This window comes from Anolis sagrei, chromosome 3 (genome assembly GCF_037176765.1).
Source record: "Anolis sagrei isolate rAnoSag1 chromosome 3, rAnoSag1.mat, whole genome shotgun sequence".
In the NCBI taxonomy this organism is placed as follows: Eukaryota; Metazoa; Chordata; class Lepidosauria; order Squamata; family Dactyloidae; genus Anolis; species Anolis sagrei.
Genome location: NC_090023.1, coordinates 196525177 through 196553117, shown reverse-complemented (window position 1 = coordinate 196553117; position 27941 = coordinate 196525177). Strand labels below are relative to the sequence as shown.

The window sequence follows — 27941 nt, the reverse complement described above, 5'->3', positions numbered from 1 at the left end:
ATATGCTGACCCAGTGTTCTTTATTCAATGTGAACTAAATTTCTGGACTCGTACACGAGTTATGTCTGGTTTAGACACACAAACACACATACAACATAGCTGGCACAATTTCTATTTAACAATTATGCAAAGGCAGCCCTAGGTAATTTTCAACGGTAAGCAAACAGTATTTTGCCCCCCCCCCCAACCAATCACTGATATATATTTTCTGTTTGTCGTGGGAGTTGTGTGTGCCATATTTGGTACAATTCCATCATTGGTGGAGTTCAGAATGCTCTTTGATTGTAGGTGAACTATACATCCCAGTAACTACAACTCACATATCTCAAGGTCTATTTTCCCCCAAGAGTGCCCCTGGGCAAAATCAACTATACTGCAAATGCTTACTTTGCATAATGGGTTGAGCCGCCTCTGCAATTACGGCACACCCAATCTGATATCATGAGAACAAAATAGTAAATTCTTGTTTATTTAGATCTTAAAAGTTTCTCTTTTTTGTTTCAGTGCATGAAATCTCTTCAATAAAAGATTTCTGGTCCATATTAATTGGAAATAAGCAAAATACATTTTATTAGATGAGCACCTGTCAACCATTAGTGTTATCTTCCATTGTTTAAAACAGATGGCTTTTCCCCTCCACTCCTACTTTGCCACATTCATTTATACATTCAATTTTCATTTTAAAAATTGGATGCATTTAAGGAATAGTTGGCAAACCGGAGAGGTGTTACAGATCCTCAGGATACAAAAGGTATATTTCTAAACGTAACATTGCTGGGATACTTCCAACTTAAGAGCACCACTTTAGAAACACAATCTTTGACTTTAATCTTTCAGTTTTAAAATTACACTAGGGATAGCTGTGTGTGAGAGAGAGATTTTGGCTTATATTTCTTAAAATCAGGTTTATACTCTGTTTCATGTTGTGACGTGTTGGTAAACTGTTAGATAAATTACTGTGTACAGTCAATCAATGCGGGAAACAGTGTTTAGTTGGAATCGTGGATTTACAAAGAACCTTAAGGCTTCTTTAAAGATTCTGGGTTTTCTATGAAAGGAAATTCACCTGCAGAGATGGAATCTCAATACTGGTTTTCTCTGCACTTTGTGTGTGTGTGTGTGTATGTGTGTGGAAGAGAGAGAATGTGTTTGTAATTGTAAATTGGCAATAAAAGAAAGAGATCTAACAGTCTTTAGCTCGGAGATAGAATGTACTGAAGAAGTTGCTCTTTGGGGACCTGATGCCTGCTGTAGGAGAGCTTGTTTACCTCCAAGTGTACGCTGCCTATATATTTGCAAATAAAGCAAATATCAGAAAACAACTGTAAATTTCCAGTCTCTGCAGGAAACTAAACAAGTGTAGCAATGTTCTGCCACAGAGCAATAGAGCTTTTCACCACTCGGAGAAGCAGCAATTTCATAATACAAGCAGTACCCGAGTTAGAAAAATCCGATTTACAAACAGGAGAAGAACAGGAGGGAGACAACAGGAAGTGAGAGAAATCTTCTCCTCGGAAGGGAAATTCACTCCTGAAAGAGTTATCAAGGGGAAAAGGTGAAGCTTTATCACCAATCCTTGTTTCCACAACAAGCCAAATTTTTCAAAATCCAATTATTACAGGAACGGAAAGTGGGGTGAAATCTTCTGAATAAGGGCACAGATAGCAAAACGAACACCAACAGGAGTGTTGACCCTTCCTTCTGCAAAGCATATATTTACGCAACAGTGCAGATGCACACAAAATCTTACTTCACATTGAATGGAAAGTCTTCAAACATTGAAATTTTCTATCTGCGTGGCTTATTTCAATTAGAATAGAAATAGTTTGGATTATGAAGACTGTCTTAACAACATGCTTTTTGGTTGACATAGCAGAGCCAGTATTTAAGTTTGTTGTTCATTCGTTCAGTCACTTCCAACTCTTCGTGACCTCATGAACCTCATGAACCAGCCCATCTGCAGTAACCTTTGCACCTAGAAATACAAAGTCTGTCACTGTCTCCACGTTTTCTCCCTCTATTTCCCAGTTATTAATCAGTCTTGTTGCCATAATCTTGGTTTTTTATGTTTAGTTGCAACCCAGCTTTTGCAATTTCTTCTTTCACCTTAATTAGAAGGCTCCTCAGCAACTCCTTGCTTTTGGCCATCAAAGTGGTAACATCTGCATATCTAAGGTTGTTAATGTTTCTTCGAGCAATTTTTACCCCAGCCTTGCATTCATCAAGCCCCACACATTGCATGATGTGTTCTGCATATAAGGTGAATAAGTTGGGTGAGAGTATACAATCCTTTGCATGCCTTTCCTGATTTTGAACCAGTCCGTTGTCAAACCGGAGAGGTATTACAGTATATAAGTAGATATAAACATTTGCCTTTTAATCAGTAATGTTGATCTATCCAGTTCAGTATACTTTCTACAGACATTGAGATCTACCCCTGGATTCCTATATAAATTGTAAATCAGAAATGGTTAAAAATAACTTAACATGTTTTCCTCCATTGACAAAAGCAGCAGTGCCATGCAATTACATGGGAACAAATTTGAGCAAAGCTGAAGCCATAATCACAATATGTTTCAAGTTTGCTACCAGTATGCCTAACTGATGTGGGAACTCCAGAAACCTCAAATGCAATCATAGGTTCAGAAAAGCCCTGAAGCATCAGTCAAAAGCCACAACTATCATGGTTATTACTGTTAGGCCAAATGCTTCTCTGTAATTGTAGAAGGAAACACCATGTGTCCAGGAAAGCTGAAATACTGGAATCTCTTTCCAAAAATACCAAATCAGGACTTCTCCACACCTGTTAAATTAAATGAATGAGCCACAATTAAACTCTGAAAATCATGGTGAAAGGGCTCAAGATTATTTGGATGATATCCATCTCCATCAGAGAGTCCTGTTCATATTATACAACTGTAAATGTAGAAGGAAATCTTTTCACATCTTCCTTTGTAGATAAGAATGTCCTGCAATTAAGTTGTTTGTCCTTCACATCTATAGTTTTGCAACATGTGAATGGAGCACCTTTATTCAGAACACAGAGAGTCCTTCTACACAGCCATATAACCCAGAATATCAAGGCAGATACTCCACAATATCTGTGTTGAACTGGATTATCTGAGTCCACACTGCCATATAATCCAGCTCAATGTAGATTTTATACAGCTGCGTGGAAAGGACCAGAGACCATTGATTTCAGAACTGTATAAAAACTGTATAAAAAAGCAAAAAAGTCTGCATTCCCAACACTTTAAGCCCTACCTTTTCTTGTTCTCACTTTGTGTGTTTTGAATTAACAGTTTGACAAACTGTTATATTTATGCAGAGTTCTCCTATACCCAAGAGTTTATTGAGAATGAATGGAATTGGCTTTTTGTTTAGCCAGAAGCCTAGCAATCAACTGGCATGTAAAAATGCTGAGACAAGAATTATTGTAGCAGCAATATATATATTCTTTGCAAACATTTTCATGCTGCAGCAAACTACTGATCTGCTACAAGTGCTGACAAGAAACTATTTAACTGAGCACTGGGACACATGCTTCATGAATGCACCATTTTGCAAAATATTTTCATTTCAGTGTTAGTTTGTTCAAACTATATGAATATTATCTTGATATTGTGTTCTGTAATCTCAACTAACTTTGCAAATAATCTTAACCCTGTCTTGAAACTAGCCAAAACTATAAGGAGTCCCTGATGTTGTCTTGTAACTTTAGGTTATAATTTTTTTGTAGTCTTCTTTAAAATTTTGGCTTAGGGCCCTTCCACACAGCCCTATATCCCAGAATATCAAGGCAGAAAATCCCACATTATCTGATACCAGATCCAGACTGCTTTTTATTCCAGAAGCATCCACATTAAAGAAAAGGTGGATGTTTCTGGGGGCCTGTCCACACCAACCCCAGAAAGTGCATGCTTCCTAGGGTAGGTGTCCAGATGTTGTCTCAGGACTACCCCAAGAGAGGCTCTATCTCCTCCCCTTAAGCCCCCAGACCACTTAGAAAAGCAATAAAACCTCCATTACAAGCCTCGGAGGAGGGAAGAAAATTGCTCCCTCCACCCGGCTCTCCTGGTGCATCATTTCTACGTGACAGGACGAGGGGTTTGGGAGCTTGCGGGGATGGGGGTTATTCCCACAGTTTACTGAGCTTATTTAGCCCGGTAAACTGTGGGAATACTGTCTGGACTGCAGTACCTGCAGTCCAGACTCAGAAATAGTGGATTAATCCTATACCTTCCAAGAAGGCGCGGAACAAATCCACTAACAAATTGATTCACTACAAACCAGGAGTTTCCTGGTTTGTAGTGAATTAATTCAGGACTATCCAGAATGTTGTCTGGAGAGTCCCTCCTTTATTGCGGTAGATACCGCAATAAAGGTGTTGTCTGGACGGGCTCTGAGTATGGACAGATAACCCAGTTCAAAGCAGATATTGTAGGATTTTCTGCCTTGATATTCTAGGATACAGGGCTGTGTGATGGGCCCTTAGTGTCACTGGGTGCATCTACACTGTAGAATTAATTCAGTTTGATTTCACTTTAACTGTCATGGCTCAATGTTACTGAATCACGAGAGCTGTAGTTTTACCAGTTCTTCACCATTCTTTGCCAAAGAGTGCTAACGTGTCACCAAATGCCAAATCCCATGATTCCGTGGCATGTCAGTTAAAGTAGTGTCAAACTGCATTAATTCTCCAGTGTATATGCACCCAATCCAATGGGCACTATTCCCTATGCCTAATGAAACTAGCTGAAGCTAACAATGGGGCTTAATTTGAGTATGGACTCACCATATGTAATACAGTGGGCCCTTCTCATTTGCTGGAGTGTGATTCTAGGTTCCGTTGCCTTTCCTTGGAAACCAAAAGATGCTCAAGTCCTATTATATACAATGTAGTAAAAGGGCATTCCTGATATAAAATGGTAAATCAAGACTTTTTTTTTGGTGTTTCGTGGAAAATATTTTCCAGCCATGGATGGTTGAATCCATGGATAAGGAATTCAAAATAAAGAGTGATGACTTTGGTTGGTTTGTAATAAATCCAACTTCTCCCAACTCAACCCTTCTCCCTGAAGAACTAGCACATTATGCATGCCAGAATACTGGAAGTTGTTTCTCCATATTCTGGTTTAATTATTCACCCTAGATGATAACTCAAAGGGAGACTAAAGAAGAGAATGTAACATGAAAAAGTATAGTAAGTGATATCTATAAATTATTTGAAGGAAGTATGGGAAGTAGATTTGGGGAAAAAAGTGAATAATCAAGAATGGGCAGGCATATGGAGTGGTATAGAGGTGGTATCTAACTCCCATTTGATTAAATAAGATTGATAAAAAATACTCAAATCAGTGCTGGAGAGGCTGTCAGGAAATTGGGACATACCTTCATATGTGGTGGTCATGTAAAACTATACAAAATTTTTGGGATAGTATATTTAAAGAAATAAGAGCAATAATAAAAATAGAGATTGAGATTACACCAAAATTAGCATTATTACTTATACATGATAATATAATTCCCTTACAAGAAGAGAAAGAATTGGTTTCTAATTTGATAATGGCAGGTAAATTGATAAAAGCAAAAAATTGGAAAGAAAAAAATCAATTAGAAGAATGGTATAGGGAAATTTGGAATATAGCTATTAATGATAAGCTAACTTGCAATATTGTTTGTTTTGAGCTTGTTGACTGAAAGGTCGCAGATTCGAATCCAGGGAGCTGTGTAAGCTTCCGCTGTCAGCCCCAGCTTCTGCCAACCTAGCAGTTCGAAAACATGCATATGTGAGTAGATCAATAGGTACCGCTCCGGTAGGAAAGTAAGGGTGCTCCATGCAGTCATGTTGGCCAGATGACCTTGGAGGTGTCCACAGACAACGCCGGCTCTTCGGCTTAGAAATGGAAATGAGCACCACTCCCCAGAGTCGGACACGACTGGACTACATGTCAGGGGAAAACCTTTACCTTTACCTAACTTGCAATATTAAAATTAAAAGGGGAATATGGAAACAAACAGATTTTTTGGAAAATATGGGGAGAATTTATTGAGTATTTCTTTAATTAGGGAAAGGGGTATAAGCCAGCAACAGAACCAATGACATTTTGGAATCGTGAAACAACCTGAATTGGTTGGTCCTGATGAAGGGGGCACAAACTAAGGAGAAGAGGGGGGGGAAATGGTATAATAATAATTATAAAGAAATAAAACATGTATAAGTGGATAAAAGGTGTGTGATAGAGCTATATGTAGGATAAGTTATAATGTAAATTTAAAAATAATGATAAGAAATATGCTTAAAGATGTTCTTGATTTTTTTACTCTTAGATTGTATATAGTATGACATACTCTTTTGTCTAAGATATTGTAAAAAGAGGGAAGAATGTATGCTTATACATTTCGTTTGACAAATTTATCAATTAAATCTTTAAAAAAATCACCCTACCCTGTCTCAAATGATCCATTACAGTAATGCAAGAAATAATCTACCTGCACCCATATTCTAAGCAAGGGGTGACTATTATCCCAAAATTGCCATAGAAAAGTAAGGTATCCTTCTACTCAGATCACAGGTCCAGATTTCCCAAGGCTGCTGTTTCTTTGGTGTATATTTCATTCTCTGGGAACTATTCATACAAACCCTCATTTGAATGGTTTGGGAGTTTAGGCTCATGAGCAAAGTGAAGAAACAACCTATGCCCGAGGAAGCTGCTCCACACCCTTGCCCTGCCTGAAAGCTGTCTTCATTAAAGATCCTGCTGAGTTTGGTTAGTGAATGTTCATGTTCATTTTTTATTTTAAAAGCAATCATTTCTGACTTTCTCTCTGCTTGATTCTTTAATAAGTCTACTTAATTAGAAATTGTTTTCGTTCCTTAGCCTCAGGGCTGGCTTCATCAATGTGCTGTACTGCTGGGAGAAGCAGACCAAAGCGGCTGCTAAAAATTTTAAGGAAAGCACTGAAAAACAGTCTTATCTTCCTTCCTTAGTATACGATCTGTGGTTGGATTCCTGTACATTTCGCAAATAAGGGATGAAAACAACATGAGAAATATTGGTCCTGGCTTTGAAAATAAACATGGCTGTCCACATTTACATGTTTAATTTTTGTGAATTTGATTATTTGTGGATTTGATGAATACATGGTCTCTAGGGCTCCTTCTACACTGCCAGATAAAATTTGGGTCCCTTCTACACTACCTTATCAAATCTGATAATCCACATTATCTGCCTTTGAACTCAATTATATGAGTCTACGCTACCAGATAATCCGGTTCAAAGCAGATAATCTGGATTTTACATGGCAGTTGCGTTGGATTATATGGCAGTGTAGGTTCATGTAATCCAGTTCAAAGCAGATAATGTGGATTATCCGCTTTGATCATCTGGATTATATGGCTGCGTAGAAGGGTTTTCGGAATCTCTAGGTTGTCTAATGTAAACCCAGGTGCATCTAATGTAGACTTAATGCAATTTGACATCACTTTAGTTGTCATGACTCAATGCTGTAGAATTATAGGTACAGTTATTCAAGGACTTTTGCCTTCTCTGTCAAAGTTTGCTGGAAACTGAACAAACTACAAATCACAGGATTCCTTAGCATTGAGCCATGGCACTTAAAGTGATATAAAACTGAATTAAATATTCATTGTAGATGTACCCTCCATGATCAACCTCTGATAGAAGATGACCACAGAGTTATGCTGAAGGGTCCAGAGATTAATAGAAAGGTGCCCTCTCATGTTAAAAAAGTAGTGTTTTTTATTCATGGTTTTCTATTTTTGTGGGGATCTTGCACCCCTAACCCCAGTGAATATAGAGGGCAGCGTGTATATTCAAAATATATTTTACAGATATGAAAACAGTGGTTTTAGCATCTCCTTATGCCTCCACCTTGTGTGACTGTGGAGCAGAACAAACAATTTAGCATCCCTATGTTCGCCCACAATGCCCCGCCTCGTGCACCGAGGAAGAACTGCTTAAAGCTACAGACAGTGTGGTTGCTGATGTCCATTTTTGGTCTAACATTAATTAGCTGCTTGTGTTCCATCTATTTTATCAGTTTTACACTAATGTTATTTATTTATTTATTTATTTATGGTATTTCTAACTCGCTTTTCTCAGCCCTAAGGCGACTTAAGGCGGCTTACAGATTGGCAGCAATCTGATGCCACAACACTCATAAAATACAATTAAAAACATTTAGCACAAAATTATAAAAAAAAAAAAAAAAAAAACCATTATAAACATATAATCACCAGTGTCGTCCTGGTAAACTCATTTTCCAGTAGCGTTGTCTAGCCATTTCATGTTCACTCTTTCATACTTTCATGTTTATCTATTATGCATTTCCCAAAAGCTTGTTCGAAGAGCCAAGTTTTTACTTTTTTCGGAAAGCCAGGAGGGAGGGGGGTCGATTTAATATCCCTAGGGCGGGAGTTTCATGTCCGAGGGGCCACCACTGAGAAGGCCATGTATTTCGACCCTGCCAGGCGTGTCTGCAAAGAAGCTGGGATTGAGAGCAGGGTCTCCCCAGATGATCTTAAGTTCCTAGATGGTTCATAAGGAGAGTTATGTTTGGAGAGGGAAGCTGGGCTGGAACTGTTTAGGGCTTTATAGGCTAAAGTCAGCACTTTGAATTATGCCTGGTAGCAAACTGGCAGTCAGTGGAGATGGCGCAACAGAGGAGCTGTGTGCTCCCTGAGCGCTGTTCCCATTAGTAACCTGGCTATAGCCCGCTGGACCATTTAAAGTTTCCGAATAGTCTTCAAAGGCAACCCCACATAATGCAATGCTTCTGACACAAAATAAATAATCGAACCAGCTGATTTTCTCAGTAATTTCTCCCATAATGCCTTAATTGCATAATTTCTGCTATGTAAATCGCCTGGAGCATCTCGGATGGAGGGCAATTAATAAGTAATTAAAGATGATGATGATGATGATGATGATGATGATGGTCCAAGGAACTCAGTTTTCAAAAAGAGCATGTTATCTATTGTCAGCATGTATTGGATGGTATAGTTGCTGCTCTTGTTATAACCATGTTCTCATCTTTCTCATTTCCTCCTTCCAAAGGAGCTGGCAGATTGCACTGTGTATGCACCAATATTTCAAGAGATGTGGCAGGAATAGGAGGGAGGGAAGGCATGTAATGAACAGACCATGGCAGTTTTCTGCCACATTCCTCTGGAAAATCAGAGAATCACCGAGTTGGAAAGGACTACAGGGATCATTCAGTCCAACCACTTGGCATGCAGTATGCACAATAAAAGCACTCTAGGCCAATAGCTATATAGACTCTCAGACAGAATTGTTAAATGTTAGCTATGCTTTTAAAGATCCTTAGGGGATAGCTTAGGTTGAGTCTCTGGTTGGATCTACACTGACCTATATCCTAGCATCTGATCCCAAATTATCTGCTTATCCCAGATTATCTGGCAGTGTGTTGTTGTTGTTGTTCATTCGTTCAGTCGTCTCCGACTCTTCGTGACCTCATGGACCAGCCCATTCCAGAGCTCCCTGTCGGCCGTCACCAGGCCCGTAGCCAGGATTTCGTTTCGGGGGGGGGGGGGGGGGCTAAAAAATTTTCAGGGAGGGGTTTGGGGGGGCTGAGTTTCGGGGGGGGGGGGCTGAGTCTGAGTGAAAGAGGGTCTAGCCTAGCAAACCTTTTGTATCATTACCCGAATACCCCCATGCATATGGGATATATTGAGTATGGTGATCAGATCATGATATGAATAAACATAACAGTTTAAATAATGCACCAGTAAGGCCTTTTCGTGAACCACCATGAGAATTTCGGGGGGGCTGAAGCCCCCCGAGCCCCCCCTGGCTACATGCCTGGCCGTCACCACCCCCAGCTCCCTCAAGGTCAGTCCAGTCACTTCAAGGATGCCATCCATCCATCTTGCCCTTGGTCAGCCCCTCTTCCTTTTGCCTTCCACTTTCCCCAGCATAATTGTCTTCTCTAGGCTTTGCTGTCTCCTCATGATGTGGCCAAAGTACTTCAACTTTGTCTCTAGTATCTTTCCCTTCAGTGAGTAGTCGGGCTTTATTTCCTGGAGGATGGACTGGTTGGATCTTCTCGCAGTCCACGGCACTCTCAGAACTTTCCTCCAACACCACAGTACAAAAGCATCAAAAGCATCTATAATCCAGTTCTAAGAAGATAATCTGGGATAAGATACTGGATTATATGGCAGTGTAAATCCAGCCTGAGAGGGAGAATTGAAAAAAAATAGTTTGGGAGGTCTAATGACCGCCCAAAATAGTTTGGGAGGTCTATACTTTCCTTGTTTTAGGCATATACATTTTGAGGAAAATATTCTAAACCATACTTTTCCATCTGCGCACTTGGTTCCAATGAGGACAAGACCAGGGTCAGGCATGTCATCTCCCAGGTAAACATGAGTTCCACGGCACAGGATTCTGCCGCCTTCCTGTAGTGGGATGTTTGTTTCTATGGAGACAGCATTGGTACCAATTACAGGTCGATTTGCTCCACCTTGACATTGAATTTTTCCACACTTAGCATCTCTACAGGGGAACAAATAGCACAAGTCATTTTAACGGCAACATATCTACCACTGCTAGAGCTTCATAGACTTCTCTATTGGCCAACAATTTATTACATGCAATACCTGGCTTCACACTTGGCAAAGGAACTTTTGGAATCTTTGCCACAATTTCCGTAAGGATCACCTGCAGAATTGACTCTTTCAAAGCATATTCCAGGAGCAGGCTTGGCACCTAAAACAGAGGCAAAAGCATTTTAAGAATATAAATTATACATAATTCAGACACCATTGTCGTAGGGCCCTTATATATTGCCATATAATCCAGAATAGCAAGGCAGAGAATCCTCATTATCTGCTTTGAGCTGGATTATCTGAGTCTACATTGCTAGAGCATCCAATTCAAGGCAGACAATCTGGATTTTATACAGCTATATACAGGGAGGAAAGAGAGGTAAAGATTAGAGGAAGGATTACATTCTGTCTAAACACTGGGGCCCCCAAAATCATGAAAGACGGCTATGGTTATGGTTCTTTCACAACTTCCATTGATCATGACAGCAGCTGCCAAATAGTTGTCTTGCTCTATTGTGTCAGTTTCAGAAGCCTAAACATTTTGGATGCTTCGAATCTTGCTCTTTTGAATTGAAATCTGCTTGCTGAAAGTGAGTAGTGTTAGATATACATTATAATCTAGTTAGGTTTGACAAGCACAGAGCTTGTGATGACTCTTTTACCTTTAAAAGCTGCATAGAATGCAAAATACCTCCAGATATGGCATCTCCTGTCACTATAACACTATGATGACAAAAAAAAAATGTCCTTCAAAAATACCTGTCCGTTTTTGTGCTCCTTTTATGGAAACTTTTCTAAGGTCTGGAACAGACACCCATATGTTCAATTCTTTCCAACTATAGTATTGGGATGAAAGATATATGCTTATTCTCCAGGACTGTCACCCATAAAAAAAAACAGGAGGATTGGAGTGGCTCTTCTTTTATGTGAGTGCACCTCTTTTTAATCTCATAGTCTTTGTCTTTTGTCTTCCTATAGGAAGCACATCTTCTTTAAGGGTGGTTCCAGACAGCCCTTTATCACAGGATCATTCACGTTTTAAAAATGTGGCACGCACTTTCTGAGGTGGGTCCCCAGATGCTCTCATGTGACTGGCTCACAAGAACATCTGGAGGCCCTCCCCCCTCCCCTACAGCCCGCAAACCCCTTTGAAAAGTAAAGAAAACTTACCCAGCCTCTAGTACACTGTTGCAGCTGCTCTCCTGACATGTAGAAATGACATGCCAGGAGAACCGGGGGGGGGGGGGAGGTAAATTGCTCATACCTCCCCCCCAACTCTCCTGGCACACCATTTCTACGCACCAGGAGAGCAGCTGCAACAGTGTACTGGAGGCCGGGTAAGTTTTCTGTACTTTTCAATGGGCTTTGGGGGCTTTGTGGGAGGGGGGGGGGTGGGTATTCCCACAGTTTTCCACACCAAACCGTCTGGAAATAGTGGGTTTATCCCACACCTTCCAAGAAGGCATGAATTAAATCCACTATCTAATACAATCCAGGGTTTTCCTGGTTTGTAGCGAAGTAATTCGGGATTGTCCAGGACGTCATCAGGATAGCCCCTTCTTTATTGCAGGAGTTACCGCAATAAATGGGATGTGTGATATGTAAAATGCCTGATTCAGTTTGCCACAATATTGTGATTCATACTTCCATTATGAATGACTGCTTCCAACTCTAGCATTTTGCTAGCAAGCTTCTGGCAATAGCTAATATTCCCAACAAATAATAATAATAATAATAATAATCATCATCATCATCACCATCACCATCACCATCACCATCACCATCACCATCACCATCACCATCATTTATATTCCGCCACCATCTCCCCAAAGGAACTTGGGGAAAGATTCTATATAACAGGTGGAATCATGCAGCCTTCTAAATATTGGCCAAAACTCCCAGGATTCGTCATGGTGGCTATGATGACTAAGGATACTGTGTTTTGAAGTTCAACAGCACTAATGTGTGTGTCCTACATTGTGTGTTTGCACAATAGATGTGGGCTGAGTTCCTGCATTTTGAAATGTACAACCGGTATGTTACATCTTTCAGTATTACCCCATCAAATCCACATTTAAAGTCACATGGCCCCGAAACACAGCCACATCCATGTTTATTCAACGATTTCCTTTAGTTGGACATGCTACAATGAGCATCCATAGGTTTCTTCCTCTGCAGATGATGTCCTTGTAGCATGCCCAGCTGTGGGAAATTTGTTGGATACATCACAGTATGATACCTTGTACTCCAACCTCATGGAAATGGTCATGTTGGTGTGTGAGTATTACCTGAAAAGTGAGTTTCAGGGGAAGGATTTGTAAGCCACCCCAAGTCCCTTTGGGGAGATGGTGGCAGGATACAAGAATAAAGTTATTATTATAATAAGTTGTTATTGGTTGTTGCACTCAGCAAAAAATACTGACTTTCCCAACAACTAAAAAAAGATGAAATTACAATTATGTACATAGGACTTAACACTATTGTAACTCATTGATAAGAAGATATTCATGCTTTTCCCATGCAAGAAACATCCTTTTGTACAGCAAATATATAGGGGTTTTTTTCCTGGCAAAGAACAGATGTAGGAATATGCATGTTCCCATTGATTAAAGTATGTTTCCATGTGTTCTACAGCTATACACATTTTTATTTATTTTTAAAATATATGCACAAGTCTTGGTCAATTTGAAGATGAATATTTTTTCTCAGAATCTCAGAAACACTGAAAACTTGGCCATTCCTAATCCTAAATGCATGTGTGCGCTTGTGGGAATATGTCTGTCCCTGTGTACTTCAGCTTGTAGGTGTCGTACATAAAAAAACAGAATACAGGCAGTCCCTGAATTACAAACATTTGACTTACAAATGACTCATAGTTAAGAACGGGTTATTTATTTATTTATTTATTTATCATGTCAGAAGCAAATTCTGAGGGTACATTTAAAATATATATAAAACACAAACAAAGGTTTAAAAATTTGGCATTATGCTAAATGTCCTTTGACCAGTAACTGGCCACTTGGGGTACCCTATGGGGGTGAGACAACAGGAAGTGAAATAAATCAACCCCTCGGAAGGGAAATTCACTCCTGGAAGAGTTATTATGGGGAAAAGATGTCTCCAATGAAGTTTTCTCACCAATCTTTGTTTCAACAACAAGCCACATTTTTCAAAATCCAATAATTACAGGGACAGAAAGAGGCAAAATCTTCTGAATGGGGCACAGACAGCAAAACAAACACTACAGAGGTGTTACCGTTTATCAATGCTAACCAAAAGATAGATATAGATAGATATATGCGTGCGCGCACACACATATATGGCTAGAGTTACACTTAAAAATGTACCTGTTCTGCCTTACAAACACAGGCATGTAGCCAGGGGGGGAGCTCGGGGGGCTTCAGCCCCCCCCGAAATTTTCATGGTGGTTCGCGAAAAGGCCTTATTGGTGCATTATTTAAACTGTTATGTTTATTAATAACATGATCTGATCACCATACTCAATATATCCCATATGCATGGGGGTATTGGGGTAATGATACAAAAGGTTTGCTAGGCTAGACCCTCTTTCACTCAGACTCAGCCCCCCCCCCGAAACTCACCCCCCCAAACCCCCCCCTGAAAAAAAATTCAGCTCCCCCCGAAATGAAATCCTGGCTACGGGCCTGTACAAACAAATTCAATTTAAGAACAAACCTACAGAACCTATTTGTTTATAACTTGGGGGCTGCCTGTACATATAATGGATGAAATTATATGTCATGCGAATGGGTACTCCTGACAACCTTACTAAAATTCAGTCCATGTGTTCAACCAACATATTTATATACAAAAAGATTTTATCAAGCTTCAAGCATCTTGCCTGAAGAAGGAGAGTTCAAAATAACATATTGGTGTTTGATTACTGGGTGACTGAGATATCCACGAAATAGAAGAGATTCCTGGAGGGAAAAATTGTATCTTTCATGCATCAAATTATATTTGTTTTACTATAAACTGGTAATTTAGAGGAAGACAAAAGACTGAAATCTTTTGTATCAAAGAGGCTGGAACATCATTAGATCTCTCTCGGAAATGGGATGTCCTCAAGGTATCTCACATCTGGAACATTTTTTAAAAAACAACAACAAGAAGTAAGCCTGAGCTTTCATCTCAAAAGGATGAATCATAAACACAATAATCATTTATTGATTTGCTGAATAACATCAACCAACACAGGAATAAAGTGGATTATTTGACTATTTTTCCTGATTGCTCAATGAAAGGCAAATACAGTCAGGTGGAACATGAACATGCAGAAATCTTTCTGGGGAGTTCGAGGAAGAATAAATAGAAAAGCATCAAGGACATTTCCCTCTTGATTTTTGAGGCTTGAAAACACCATGAACTGGGATTATCTATCAATGTTTTTACGAAGAAGTGTTTATTTTTTTACAGAAGACAACCAATCTCTTTCTCCACCCTTTAAGTGCAATACAATTATGCAGCTAAAACAAGAAAGTTCATCTAGTTCAGTACATCACAGGCACATAATGAAGGCATTCCTTTCCTGTTTATCCACAACATCTGGAAATCAAAAGTACTTTGCTATTCAGCCACCCTAGTTCAGCTGTGCGACCTTCTTTTGAAACCTATGGGATGCTCAACAGATTTCAGGATGTTGCAGCTACAAATAGATTTGTTAAAAGGCCAGAACACTGTATTGTTAAGCAAATAATATCTGTATGGTTTAAAGGTCAATGTCTCCTTTGGATTTTTCTGACATGGATCAATATTATTAAGATGCAGTAGGCAATTTATGGAACAAAACGAATAAGGTATTTCTACATTTTACTTTACTCACTCTTAACACACCAAAGAATAACACTGTGAGCTATTTCCTCTAGATTCTTAACTATGGGATTTAGGGCCGGTGGTAGGAATACTTCTTTGGCCTGCAAAATTCAGTCGATGGTTGGTTCTAGTTTTGATAACCACGGGATTTGTCTCTACAGCAGATTTATTAGGGTTGCACTCTTAGGCCTCTTTCACACAGCTGTAAAATATCTACATTGAATTGGATTATATGGCAGTGTGGACTCAGATAACCCAGTTCAAAGCAGATATTGTGGATTTTCTGCCTTGATATTCTCGGTTATATGGCTTTGTGGAAGGGCCCTGAGAAAGGGACCTCTGAATGCACATGAATAACACTGAGCGCTGTAAGATGCTCTTGGGAAGACTGCTATACTGTTAAGACTGCTTGAAGTTCATTTTCAGAAAGAAAAGGAAATCTGGATCTAAATTTGCATTGAAACATTCAAGTATTATGTGCATTTTCAGTAGGTTCTTGGCTGTCCATCGTGGTAGGTGATTATCCACTTAATCAATGTGCTTCTTTCATCAAAATGGCTTCACCTCCAAAGGACACACTACCATTTATGCCACCGTCAAAGGCACTTATATTTCTTCATCATCACAAAGGATTCCACTGAAAAATGTACAGGCACCCTTGTGCATACTCATGCCCTTCAAGCAAGGATGCATTTATATGATGGAAAGAAAGTTCCAGTTTTTAAAAAGTTAATGCACCCCTTTCCCTAGGAAAATCAATAATGTCTCTCTTGCCAGCAGATTTATCTGCATATCTAAGTGCCTCCTGTATATTCCAATAGAAGCAGTAGATAATATCCAAATGCTTGGAACATTCAATTGTATCATTATCGATAGGACAAATCTATAGCAATGTGACTTTAAAAAATAAAGTATTAAAAGTTTCAATTTAATTAAAAAGGGCAAAAATAGCATTTTTTTAAAGACAGAGTTGTCTATAAAAACTTGCACTGTCTTGAAGAGAAGCTTGCTAAATTCATTTATTTATTTACTTATTTACAGGATTTATATTCCACCCTTCTCACCCTGCAGGGGACTCAGGGCGGATTACAATGTACGTATAGAAGGAAGATAGATGCTTTTGAGCTGTGGTGTTGGAGGAAAGTTCTGAGAGTGCCTTGGACTGCGAGAAGATCCAACCAGTCCATCCTCCAAGAAATAAAGCCCGACTGCTCACTGGAGGGAAGGATACTAGAGACAAAGTTGAAGTACTTTGGCCACATCATGAGGAGACAGCAAAGCCTAGAGAAGACAATTATGCTGGGGAAAGTAGAAGGTAAAAGGAAGAGGGGCCGAACAAGGGCAAGATGGATGGATGACATCCTTGAAGTGACTGGCTTGACCTTGAAGGAGCTGGGGGTGGTGACAGCTGACAGGGAGCTCTGGCATGGGCTGGTCCATGAGGTCACGAAGAGTCGGAGACGACTGAACGAATGAACAACAACAATACATGGCAAACATTCAGTGCCATAGACACACAACATATATAGACAAACACAGAGAGGCTATTTAACAGTCCAGCTTCTGGCCACCAGGGGAGCTATTGCTTCACCGTCTGTTTGTGACACTGATGAAGTACGTCCTCATTCTTTGAATACTTCCTGGAGATTTTTATGGCCTTGTAAATCAGTTAAATTAGCATCCCCACATAAGTGGTACCTAAATTTCCTACTTGACAGATGCAACTGTCTTTGAGGCTGCAAAGTTCAACAACAAGCTACACAATTTTGGTCAGAAGCTCACTCCTACCTGGGCTGGCTTCAAACTCATGACCTTTCGGTCAGTAGTGATCTTAATGCAGCTGACTCCCAGCCAGCTGCACCACAGTCCCGGTAAATAAACTTGGCCTTCCGTATCCACAGATTCTGTATCCATGGATTCAAGAATCTGTGGATACTAGACTTGAAAACATTTTTTAATTCCAAAGCAAACCATGATTTTGCCAGTTTACATAAGGAGCACCATTGTGCTATGCTCCTGTTTACAATAGGACTTGAACATTCATGAATTTGGGCATTCACGGGGGATATCAAGGTCTCAGTTTACTATTTCAGTAATATTTAGCCCATTCTGAAAGCTTGTCCTTTGCAAGTTGGCTAGAGCAGGGGTCCTCAAACTAAGGCCCGAGGGCCAGATACAGCCCTCCAAGGTCATTTACCCGGCCCCCGCTCAGGGTCAACCTAAGTCTGGAATGACTTGAAAGCACAGTACAACAACAACAACAACAACAACCTTATCTCATCAGCCAGAGGCAGGCCCACCTTTCCCATTGGAATACTAATAAGTTTATATTTGTTAAAATTGTTCTTCATTTTAATTATTGTATTATTTTTAAGTATTTTTTTGCACTACAAATAAGACCCCTGGACTGGAGGGAGGGAAGAAAAAAATGGAAGGAGGGAGGGGAATAGTATACTGCTGACCATGTGGCTTGAGTTAGTTGATTAGTCCCAACTAGAGTGGATTCTTTGAATCAACTGTTGAATAAGGAGTCAATAGGTAGATAAATCCCATGGGTTTACTCTATTTGGGATTAACTATATACGTATTTCAAAGCTTGAACCATCTGAATTATTAAAACAATCGAGTCTCTACTGAGATTTTTGAGGCCTCAAGATGTTATTTCTACCATCTTAAACAATTACAAAAACACTAAACAAAACTGTTAGGAAAGAACATCTACCTGCCTGGGGTTATAAAATGATATAAATAGATCCAGAAGGCACGTTTGGAGCTTATTATCGGTGTTTTGCTAGCTTTGGCTATTAATTCTATTGACAATATGCATAGCCTGTGTTTTCTACATAATTAGTGCCTAAGTGGCTTTTAGTTAGTAGAATACAGTAAAAACCATAAATGAAATCATCCTGCTGCTACTACTATTACTGTTATTATCATACCATTACTACACTATCTTTTAAATGATACTACAGTGTTAGAAACTAAGGCCCCTCCCTTCCACACAGCTGTATAAAATCCACATTGAAATGGGTTATATGGCAGTATGGACTCAGATAACCCAGTTCAAAGCAGGTATTGAGGATTATCTGCCTTGATATTCTGGGTTATATGGCTGTGTAGAAGGGTGCTAAAACAATGAAAGAGATAAACTGAAAGCATCCAGCTTAATTTATTTTAGAAAGATTATTCAAGTTAAGGTAGCAACAATTGCTAGAAGTGCCTTATTTTTTTTACTCATGTCTTAACTAATTTTCTTTGCGTACCCTTTTAGGATGCCCTTGGGCCCTTCCACACAGTCCTATATTTCAGAATATCAAGGTAGAAAATCTCACAATAGCTGATTTGAACTGGGTTATCTGAGTCCATACTTAGATAATGTGAGAATTTCTGCCTTGATATTCTGGGATATTGGGCTGTGTGGAAGGGCCCCCAGACAGTCAATTGAGTTGTTGTAGGTTTTTCGGGTTGTATGGCCATGTTCTAGAAGCATTCTCTCCTGATGTTTCACCTGCATCTGTGGCAGGCATCCTCAGAGGTTGTGAGGTCTGTTGGAAACTAGGAAAATTGGGTTTACATATCTGTGGAAAGTCCAGGGTGGGAGAAAAAATTCTTGTCTGTTGGAGCTAGTTGTGAATGTTTCAACTGGCCACCTTGATTAGCATCTGATGGCCTGACAGTTTTTAGGTGTGGCTTGTTACTGCCTGGGAGAATCCTTTGTTGAGAGGCGATTAGCTGCCACTACTGCGGATACAGAGAAGGAAGTAGGGGAAGGCAAAGATGAGCTCCTATCCTCCCTCCCCCCTCCCTCTCTAAAGAATTATTTCTGTGATGGGTTATCAGATATTTTAGCCCTTCCACACAGCCATATAACCCAGAATATCAGGATAGAAAATCTCACAATATCTGCTTTGAACTAGGTTATCTGAGTCCACACTGCCATATATTACAGTTCAAAGCAGAAAATGTGGGATTTTATTCCGCTGTGTGGAAGGGTCCTCAGATGCTCCAGCCAGAAGAGCCAATAGTGAGACCTTCTTGGAAATGCTGGGAACCATCACGAGCCATGAAGGGGAGTGAGGGGAGAACAAAAGACACAGCATGTTGGGAGTGGAGGGTAGGTAAAAGTTTCCAACATACAAATTAACATACAGATTAAGTTTAGAACAAATGGATATGAAGTTTTCTGGTACAATGCCACTGTCCTTGATTAGAAATACAATGTCAGCTGAAAAGTGTCCAAGTTAGTTTCTAGCACTGATGGAAATGCAATTGGTGGCATGATTGCATTCTAATTCAGCAGCAGCTATTAGTTATGTTTGCATAGTTAATGCTATACACTTACACAGTGGCTTTCATCCCAGAAATCTCTGAGTACTTAAGCAAACATTACAGTAATTATTTCTGAAAAGTGGGCTAGCCTTTGCATTTTGCAGTTAAGTAAACTGAGGCAAGGTAAATTAACCCCAACTCTTGGAAGGATTCAGATGTTCCCAGTGGACACGGTATTTGGAAAGGGCTACTGGTGATCATCCTTTGTTTGGAAGCAGCTTGGACAGATCCAGGTTGTATTTAAGCCTATGTTAAATTCTCATTAAAGGAGTGACCTAAGCAGTAAGCGTCGGTATGACCTCTGTTCATTTTGGTTCAGTTGGAATGGAAGACACCCATGGAGCACTGAATTACAACTGATATTTATGAAAACTCAAGGCTGAATTGGCGAAAATGATAAATGTCTACAATTCTTCAGGGACAAAAAAAAAAAAAAAGCCTGAGATGTATCCATGGGTCCTTCCACACAGCCCTATATCCCAGAATATCAAGACAGGAAATCCCACATTATCTAAGTGTGATCTCGGATAACCCGGATAACCAGTTCAAAGCAGATATTGTGGGATTTTCTGCCTTGATATTCTGGGATGGAAGGGCTCACAGTCACAGGTAAAGGATACAAGCTCATTCTTATCAGGAAGGGCTTGCCTTCTCCAAATATCAAACACCATTGATTTGCTATTATGGATAATTATCTAGAGCAGCGTTTCTCAACCTGGGGGTTGGGACTCCTGGGGGGGGGGGTGTGTGTGTGAGGGAGTGTCAGAAGGGTCGTCAAAGATCATCAGAAAACACAGTATTTTCTCTTGGTCATGGGCATTCTGTGTGGCAAGTCTGGCTCAATTCTATTGTTAGTGGGGTTCAGAATGGTTTTTGATTGTAGATGGACTATAAATCCCAGAAACTACAACTCCCAAATGTCAAGGTTAATTTTCCCCAAATTCCACCAGTGTTCACATTTGGCCCAAATCCATCATTTTTGAGTCCTCAGTGCTCTCTGGATGTAGGTGAACTTAATTCCCAAACTCAAGGTCAATGCCCACCAAACCCTTCTAGTATTTTCTTGTTGGTCAAGGGAGTTCTGCATGCCAAGTTTGGTTCAATTCCATCATTGGTGGAGTTCAGAGTGTTCTTTGATTGTATGTGAACTATAAATCTCACAACTACAACTCCCAAATGACAAAATCAACCCCCCCCCCAACCCCACCAGTATTCAAATTTGGGTGTATCGAGTATTTGTGCCAAATTTGGTCCAGTGAATGAAAATACATTCTGCATATCGTATTTACATTATGATTCATAACAGTAGCAAAATTACAGTTATGGAGTAGCAATGAAAATAACTTTATGGTTGGGGGTCACCGCAACATGAGGAACTGTATTAAGGGTTCGCGGCATTAGGAAGGTTGAGAATTACTGATCTAGAGAGTGAATAAATATCTAGAGAGAATGGACACATACCAGTAGTTAGAGAGTGGACAAATGTAATAGAGAGAGACAGAGGGAGGGAGGGAGAGAAATATATCTATAGAAATGTCTTGAGGATAACTGTCAAGAGAACAACCAGAAGCTACAGCTCACCTTGCCCCCAGAGTGTGATGCATTGCTGTTCATGGGTTTGGCACATGCCATTATAGCAGTATCCATCCACCCTGTGGCAGGAATGTCCGTCATGTAAGTAAACATTGGCTGGGCAGTGAGGGCTGCCTCCAGTGCAGAATTCGGGAAGGTCACAGGAATTACTGGCATCCCTGCATAAGATGCCCGCTGGCTTCAGCTGCAGGAAGAATGAAGTGATTGCAATTCCAATCAATAAAACGTACCGCACATTGAAATTTATGCTGCAGACTAATGCTCCCCCCTTCCCATCTCCCTAAGCCTCTGCACCAAGTTTCCATTAAGTACAGTCTAAAGGTGACACTGCATTTAAATGCATCTGTTTGATATACTGCACAGTTGTTTACGATATACTTCCAAAGGGCCTCCTTCACTCCTCTCAAAGGAACATGCAAGCACAAGGCTTCTGACACACTGTGCATACAGAAACACACAGCTCAAGCCCTCAAATGACTCTGCAATAGTCGTGCTATTTAAGTGGACATAAAATTTAAAGGCTTGTTGTTTTAATATTATCAATAGATGAATAAAATAAAAGTAGACATTGTGGGGAAAAGCTGTGAAGTGTTGAATTGGATTTTTGTGAAAGTTGGAAAAAATATGCATAGTGCTGTAGGCAAGGTGTCGGTGACTTCTTCAGCACGCAAGATCTCCCTGGAAAGGCATCACAGCTAAGGTTAGAGTCCTGACCACCTTCAAAACATAAAGAAAATTCACCATGCAGTTTTCACAGCAAAGTCCATGGGCGCAAAAGGCTCCTGGTCTTAAAGTGCAGGTAGTAGCATTACAACACTGGTTCGTACATTCCTAAAAGAAGGAGACAATAAACGAGAAAGCAACATTAAATAGCACCAAAGTCAGAAGTCAACCTAATTCTATACTTTAGATCAGGGGTGGTCAAATTGCTCAGAGTCCTCCAAATCCAGACCCACATATATTTGGCAAATGCTTCCCTGTGCTCTTTAGGGGGGCTTAGAAAGTTATTTAAAAAAATTCTTGCTTCACTTTTTATGATTTCAAGAAAGTTTTACTGTTGGTCAAGAGTGGTGACAGCTCCAACTCGCGATGGCAAAACAAACTGTCAAACCCAATTTGGGTGTGTTGGCTTGTTATATCCTTTTTTTTTGACATGTACGCACTAAACATAGCTTAGGGCACATCTAGACAGTCACTTTATTTTGGTAACTCCCACAATAAAGAAGGGGCTGTCCAGATGATGTCCTGGACAATCCCGAAATAATTCGCTACAAACCAGGAAAACCCTGGTTTTCCGCTACAAACCCTGGTTTGTAGCAAATTAATTAGTGGATTTATTCTGCGCCTTCTTGGAAAACCCTGGTTTGTAGTGAATTAATTAGTGGATTTATTTCATGCCTTCTTGGAAGGCGTGGGATAAATCCACTACTTCTGGTGTCTGGACTGCAGTCTAGACATCATGCCTAGAGTTTTCTGGACTAAATTACTCTGGAAAACTGTGGGAATACCCACCCCCTCTCCCACAGCCCCCAAATGCCTTCAAAAAGTAAAATAAACTTACCTGGCCTCTATTACAGTCTTAGAGCAGCTCTGCTGGAAGCTCACCCCCCCCCCCACGCTCTCCTGGTGCGTCATTTCTATGTGCCAGGAGGGCTGCTCCAAGACTGTTATGAAGGCCAGGTAAGTTTATTTTACTTTTCAAAGGGGTCTGGGGGCTTTGGGGGAGAGGTTAGGACTCCAGATGTTCTTGCAGGCCAGTCCATTGTTCTTCCTCATTCACATTTGGGGATAATGCGTATCTGTGCCAAATTTGGTCCAGATCTATCATTGTTTGAGTCCACAGTGCTTTCTGGATGTACTACATCTCCAACTCCAAAACTGAAGGTCAATGCCCACAAGACCCTTCCAGTATTTTCTGTTGGTCATGGGAGTTCTGTGTGCCAAGTTTGGTTCAATTCCATCGTTGGTGGAGTTCAGAATGCTCTTTGATTGTAGGTGAACTATAAATCCCAGTAACTACAACTCCCAAATGATAAAATCAATCCCTTCCCCCAACCCACCAGTTTTCAAATTTGGGCGTATCAAGGTATTTGTGCCAGATTTGGTCCAGTGAATGAAAACAAACCCTGCATATCAGATATTTACATTACAATTCATAACAGTAGAAAAATTACAGTTATGAAGTAGAAATAAAAATTATTTTATGGTTGGGGGTCACCACAATATGAGGAATTGTATTAAGGGGATGCGGCATTAGAAAGGTTGAGAACCACTGTTCTAGACGTATGATTTGCCCAATGTTCTTCAGGTGGGTTTCCAGGACTCTTTATTTTATCTATTCTGTTTATCTGTTCTTGCAAAGCATTCTAGCTGTCCACAGAGGTTACTATTAATGCAGCTGTAGCTGTCTTTTCTGAACCAGTCACAATCCCATGAATTGAGAGTTTTTCTAAGGATACATCTATACTGTAGAAATAATGCACTGCAACACCACTTTAACTGCCATAACTAAGTATTATGAGAGCCATAGTTTTACATTGTTTTTAGACTTCTCTACCAAAGAGTTCTAGTGCTTCCCCAAACTACAAATTCCAGGATTCCACAGCACTGAGTCATGATAGTGAAAGTTGTGTCAAACTTCATTAATTCCACAGTGTAAATGCACACCAAGAGCCTTTATGCCTTTCTAAGGTCTAACGATCTGACATATCCAAACAATTTCACACTGACTATAAATTTGCCAGACGCCCCATGAGCCTTCAGAAGTATGAACTTGGACAAAGTTTTAGCTCTTTTATAGCCCTGAGATTCTGCTCAAAAATGACTTTATGATATTAAGATTGTGATTTCCTGCTGCTTTAGTGAAGTCTGCTGTTGACATAATTGTTCTATGTTCACAGGGCATTAAACAACTATTTTCTCTCTTTACTGGGATCTTTTAACATTTTTCAAAACTGCTATCATATTGCTGTTAATCCTTTTTAAAAAAAGAAAATTTGAGCTTAACACACCATGTCACTTGCAATTTTCTTCGGCTTAATTCTAAAGCCATGTAACCACATCAGAGCACAGGTCTGAATTAATGACTGGATTCTCATCCATATATCTATATCTCTGGCTAAAATGTGCACATAGATAACCAAATTTTATGGAGACGGCTAGGCTAGAAAACTTCTGCCTGGCATTTAGTTTCCTCGGTGAGAACTATGTCTTTGTGAATTTCTTCTAGAACTTTATCATCCCCTCTGAATTGCTTCCAATTTATCTTGTACTGATCAGAAGTGGCATACTACTTAAATGAGGTCTAATCTCCGGCTGAGCAGGATCCTACTATAGTTTCATGAGTCTCAGAAAGGATGCTGCTCTTAATGCAGCTTGAAAGAACATTAGCCTTTCTTGCCATGGCATCACACTGTGGAGTTTGTTATCTACCATAACCTTCACACGTCCCTTACTAAAACAACCAGTTTAGTTATTATCTTGTATCTCTCTCTCCCCCCCCCCACCCAATTATTTATATATTACTAGCTTCGGGACCCGGTGGTGTGTGGGTTATTTGAGAAAGGCATTGTTTGTTTTTCAAAGATTGGTAATATCAGTTTGGTAATGTATAACATTATTTGTTAGGAAAAGACAGTCTTTCCTTTTGTTTTTTAAATGCATTCTCCAATTACAAAATGCATAAGGTTGTGAGTGAACTACAATTCCCAGAATTGTGGGGCAATACTTCCCAAACCCTGCCATTATTCAAAGTTGGCCAAGTTGGGTCTGTGTGCCAAGTTTGGTCCAGATCCGATTATCAACTGGGTTCAGTACTCTCTGGATAAGGGTGAACTACAACTCCTAGTTTGCAAGGGCAATCACCCCAAACCCAGCCAGTATTCACAGTTGGCCATGTTGGTTCTGTGTGCTCTGGATCTCCGTTGTGTCAATCCCCCAAACCCCTCCAGTCTGTTCAGTTGCTGATCAATTCCTCTGGTTTGCTGTGTGCCATAGGAAAGGGTAGGAAAGGGTTAAGGAAGAGGCAGTGGGTGGGGTCATGCAAATTCCACACAAGGACCCCTGGGATGCCTGCTTGGGGTGGAGGGAACACATCAAATCTAGGATGGAATTCTCCCCCAATGAAAGCATTCCTTGGGTGGTGGGCTGTAGCGTTTTGGGAGGACATTGGCAGCGTTTGGGCTAAATGTTCATGGCGCTCTCTCTAACCTGCAATGTCAGTTGAAGGAGTGCCTTTGAAGGCTTCTCAGCACTTGGAACAACAGCCTGTTTGTGGAGGCCCAAGGCTGTCTGTGTAAGTTGCTTATGGGTTCTTCTTCTCAATGTGTTTTGTTATTTATTCATTCAGTCGCTTCTGATTCTTCGTGACCTCATCGACCAGCCAATGGCAGAGCTCCCTGTTGGCTGTCACCACCCCTAGCTCCTTCAGAGTCAAGCCAGTCACTTCAAGGATACCATCCATCCATCTTGCCCTTGGTCAGCCCTTCAATGTGTAATCTTTTCTATTTTGTCTGATATAATTTCATCTTCTTGGTGTCTATCTCCCATACTTCCCCCCCCCCCCCTAGTCTTTTGTTCAAATGCAGTGAATCTGCTATTTATTGCTGATGAAAGATAAATGCAGAATGTACTCTTCAAATATCTAATCAGAATGGGTGGAGTTATCTTGTTTTACTCCATTAAGAACTGGCAGGAAGTGGAACACATTCATTTTGCTCAATCCAAATATCAGGTGGAGACTCTGGAATGACTTTGATTATTGACTACACAAACAACCTCTCTGCCAGTATCTGAGCCAAGCAATTGCTTGTGTTCCACTTGCTAATGAATGCATACATCTCTGAAACACAGGATGATCATAATTTGTGTTGTTGTTGTTTTGAATTTAATTTTTATCCGGATACTATTTTTCTGCTATTGCAGATCACCTTGGTACCAACAGCACTATGACCTTAAATGTTCAGAAGGAAAGGAGGATTTGTGCCTAAGGCATCACTTGAAGTGAGATGATCCAAAATCTGCTGATAAGCAGGATTCTCCAGGTCAGTGCCAGGATAGGAAAATGTCCATGAACACAATGCACAGTAGGCCCTCCACTTTCGTAGGGCTTAGGAGTGCAGAACTCCCATGGAAGTGGGGGAAAGGTGAATTAAAAACTTGGGGTTCTTTTTAACATGAGGGAATATTTATTTGGGAATCACTTGATCATCCAGAGCAGAAGTCAACCACAGAACCCTACTGACCACAGGACTCTGGTAGTTAACCATAGAATTAAGATAGAGGGCTTAGAGATTCCTAGAAAGGTGCTTTCTCTAGGAATCTCTGGGTCTTCCAACATGACTCTATAACCAGTTGGTTGGTAATGTAAAGAAAATCTGGATGGATATTTTATAGAGATGAAAGACATTATTTTAGCAAAATGGACAGAACAGAAATTGTTGGCCCATCTTGTTTTTTGATTATTTGATTCTTGTATCAGAGTCTGGCTAAAACAGTATCAAGAACATGAAGGTCTAGAGTTCATACAAATCTACACAGATGGGAGTTAGCCGTCCTTGTAAAGACTATTGGTTTATCCTGAAATTAATATTTTAAATCCTTGAATTACCCCCAAATTTTACTAGCATGGTCTCTTAGAATCTGCCATCACTGCCTACTATATTAACACTATATTGTGTATCTAAGACAATTTGCAAATCAGAACACATTACGCTCAGCCTAATGTTTTTATGTGCCTCCAACTTAATTGTATCACTATTCTATCCTAGCATTTTCTTTGCAAGATTTATTCAGAAGGGGTTTGCCATTGCCTTCTCTAAGCTCGAGAGAGACTATCGACCTCATCAGATGGACCAAATTGCCCATCATACACCAGTTCCTCTTTATTTTTTGCTACAGAGCCCACTGGCTCTCATACCACAATGTACATCTACTTCAAGTGGGGATCCGTAGCAAAAGTGAAGAGGAATTGGTGTACTACACCGCTGTGGCAGCAACAATGGGGGGAAGCCGGGCAGCAGATGCCCCCCCCCCTCGGTGGGAAGAGGATAAGGGGAAAACTGGGTGATGCAGAGCGTGGAGTGATGGGTTCCCCTGTTGGGCCTTCATGGATTTGCCATGATTTGTGGTGAATCCTTTACTTGTGTGATAAGATCCAAAGACTTGTTTCAGGCCATCCATGAGTTTCCATGACTGAACCAATATTAGAAACTTTTCACATGGGGTAAAATAGCCCTGTTTTTGCTGCTTTTAGCCACGGTTTGGTTGGGGTCTGCTGACCACCATCAGACCACCATTCCACTCATATTCCTCCTGAAGTGGAGGGAAAGCGTGGGAAGGCGCTTCCTCCTCCAACACAGGGAGTAAAGTGTATTTCAGGTAGCTCTGAAAGAGCTATCCACACTTTCCTCCCCTTTGTCTCATATGATGGGTAAAAGAGTGGTGGGGCAACATATGCTGCTACCCTTTCTCTCATATGATGGTGACAGGGTGTCAACGTCTCACTTGTCCCCACCATGAGATACCCCGCTTGCCTTTCCTTTTGCCAGCGCAACGGCATGGCCCCGTGTGCCATGTGAAGAGGTCCCTAGTC

At 40.4% G+C, this 27941-nt stretch overlaps 1 protein-coding gene across 1 annotated transcript in view; it reads right to left on the bottom strand.

The window, feature by feature from the left end:
* The window catches only part of ADAM12 (ADAM metallopeptidase domain 12), a 288191-nt gene that overhangs the window by 19262 nt on the left and 240988 nt on the right, over window positions 1-27941 (bottom strand). Inside the window, exons 13-16 of the mRNA XM_060768619.2 lie at window positions 22091-22180; window positions 21338-21533; window positions 10646-10754; window positions 10343-10541 (exon numbers count right to left, since the gene is read on the bottom strand). Coding sequence (XP_060624602.2) covers window positions 10343-10541; window positions 10646-10754; window positions 21338-21533; window positions 22091-22180 — 594 coding nt within the window. The remainder of the gene's footprint in view (window positions 1-10342; window positions 10542-10645; window positions 10755-21337; window positions 21534-22090; window positions 22181-27941) is intronic.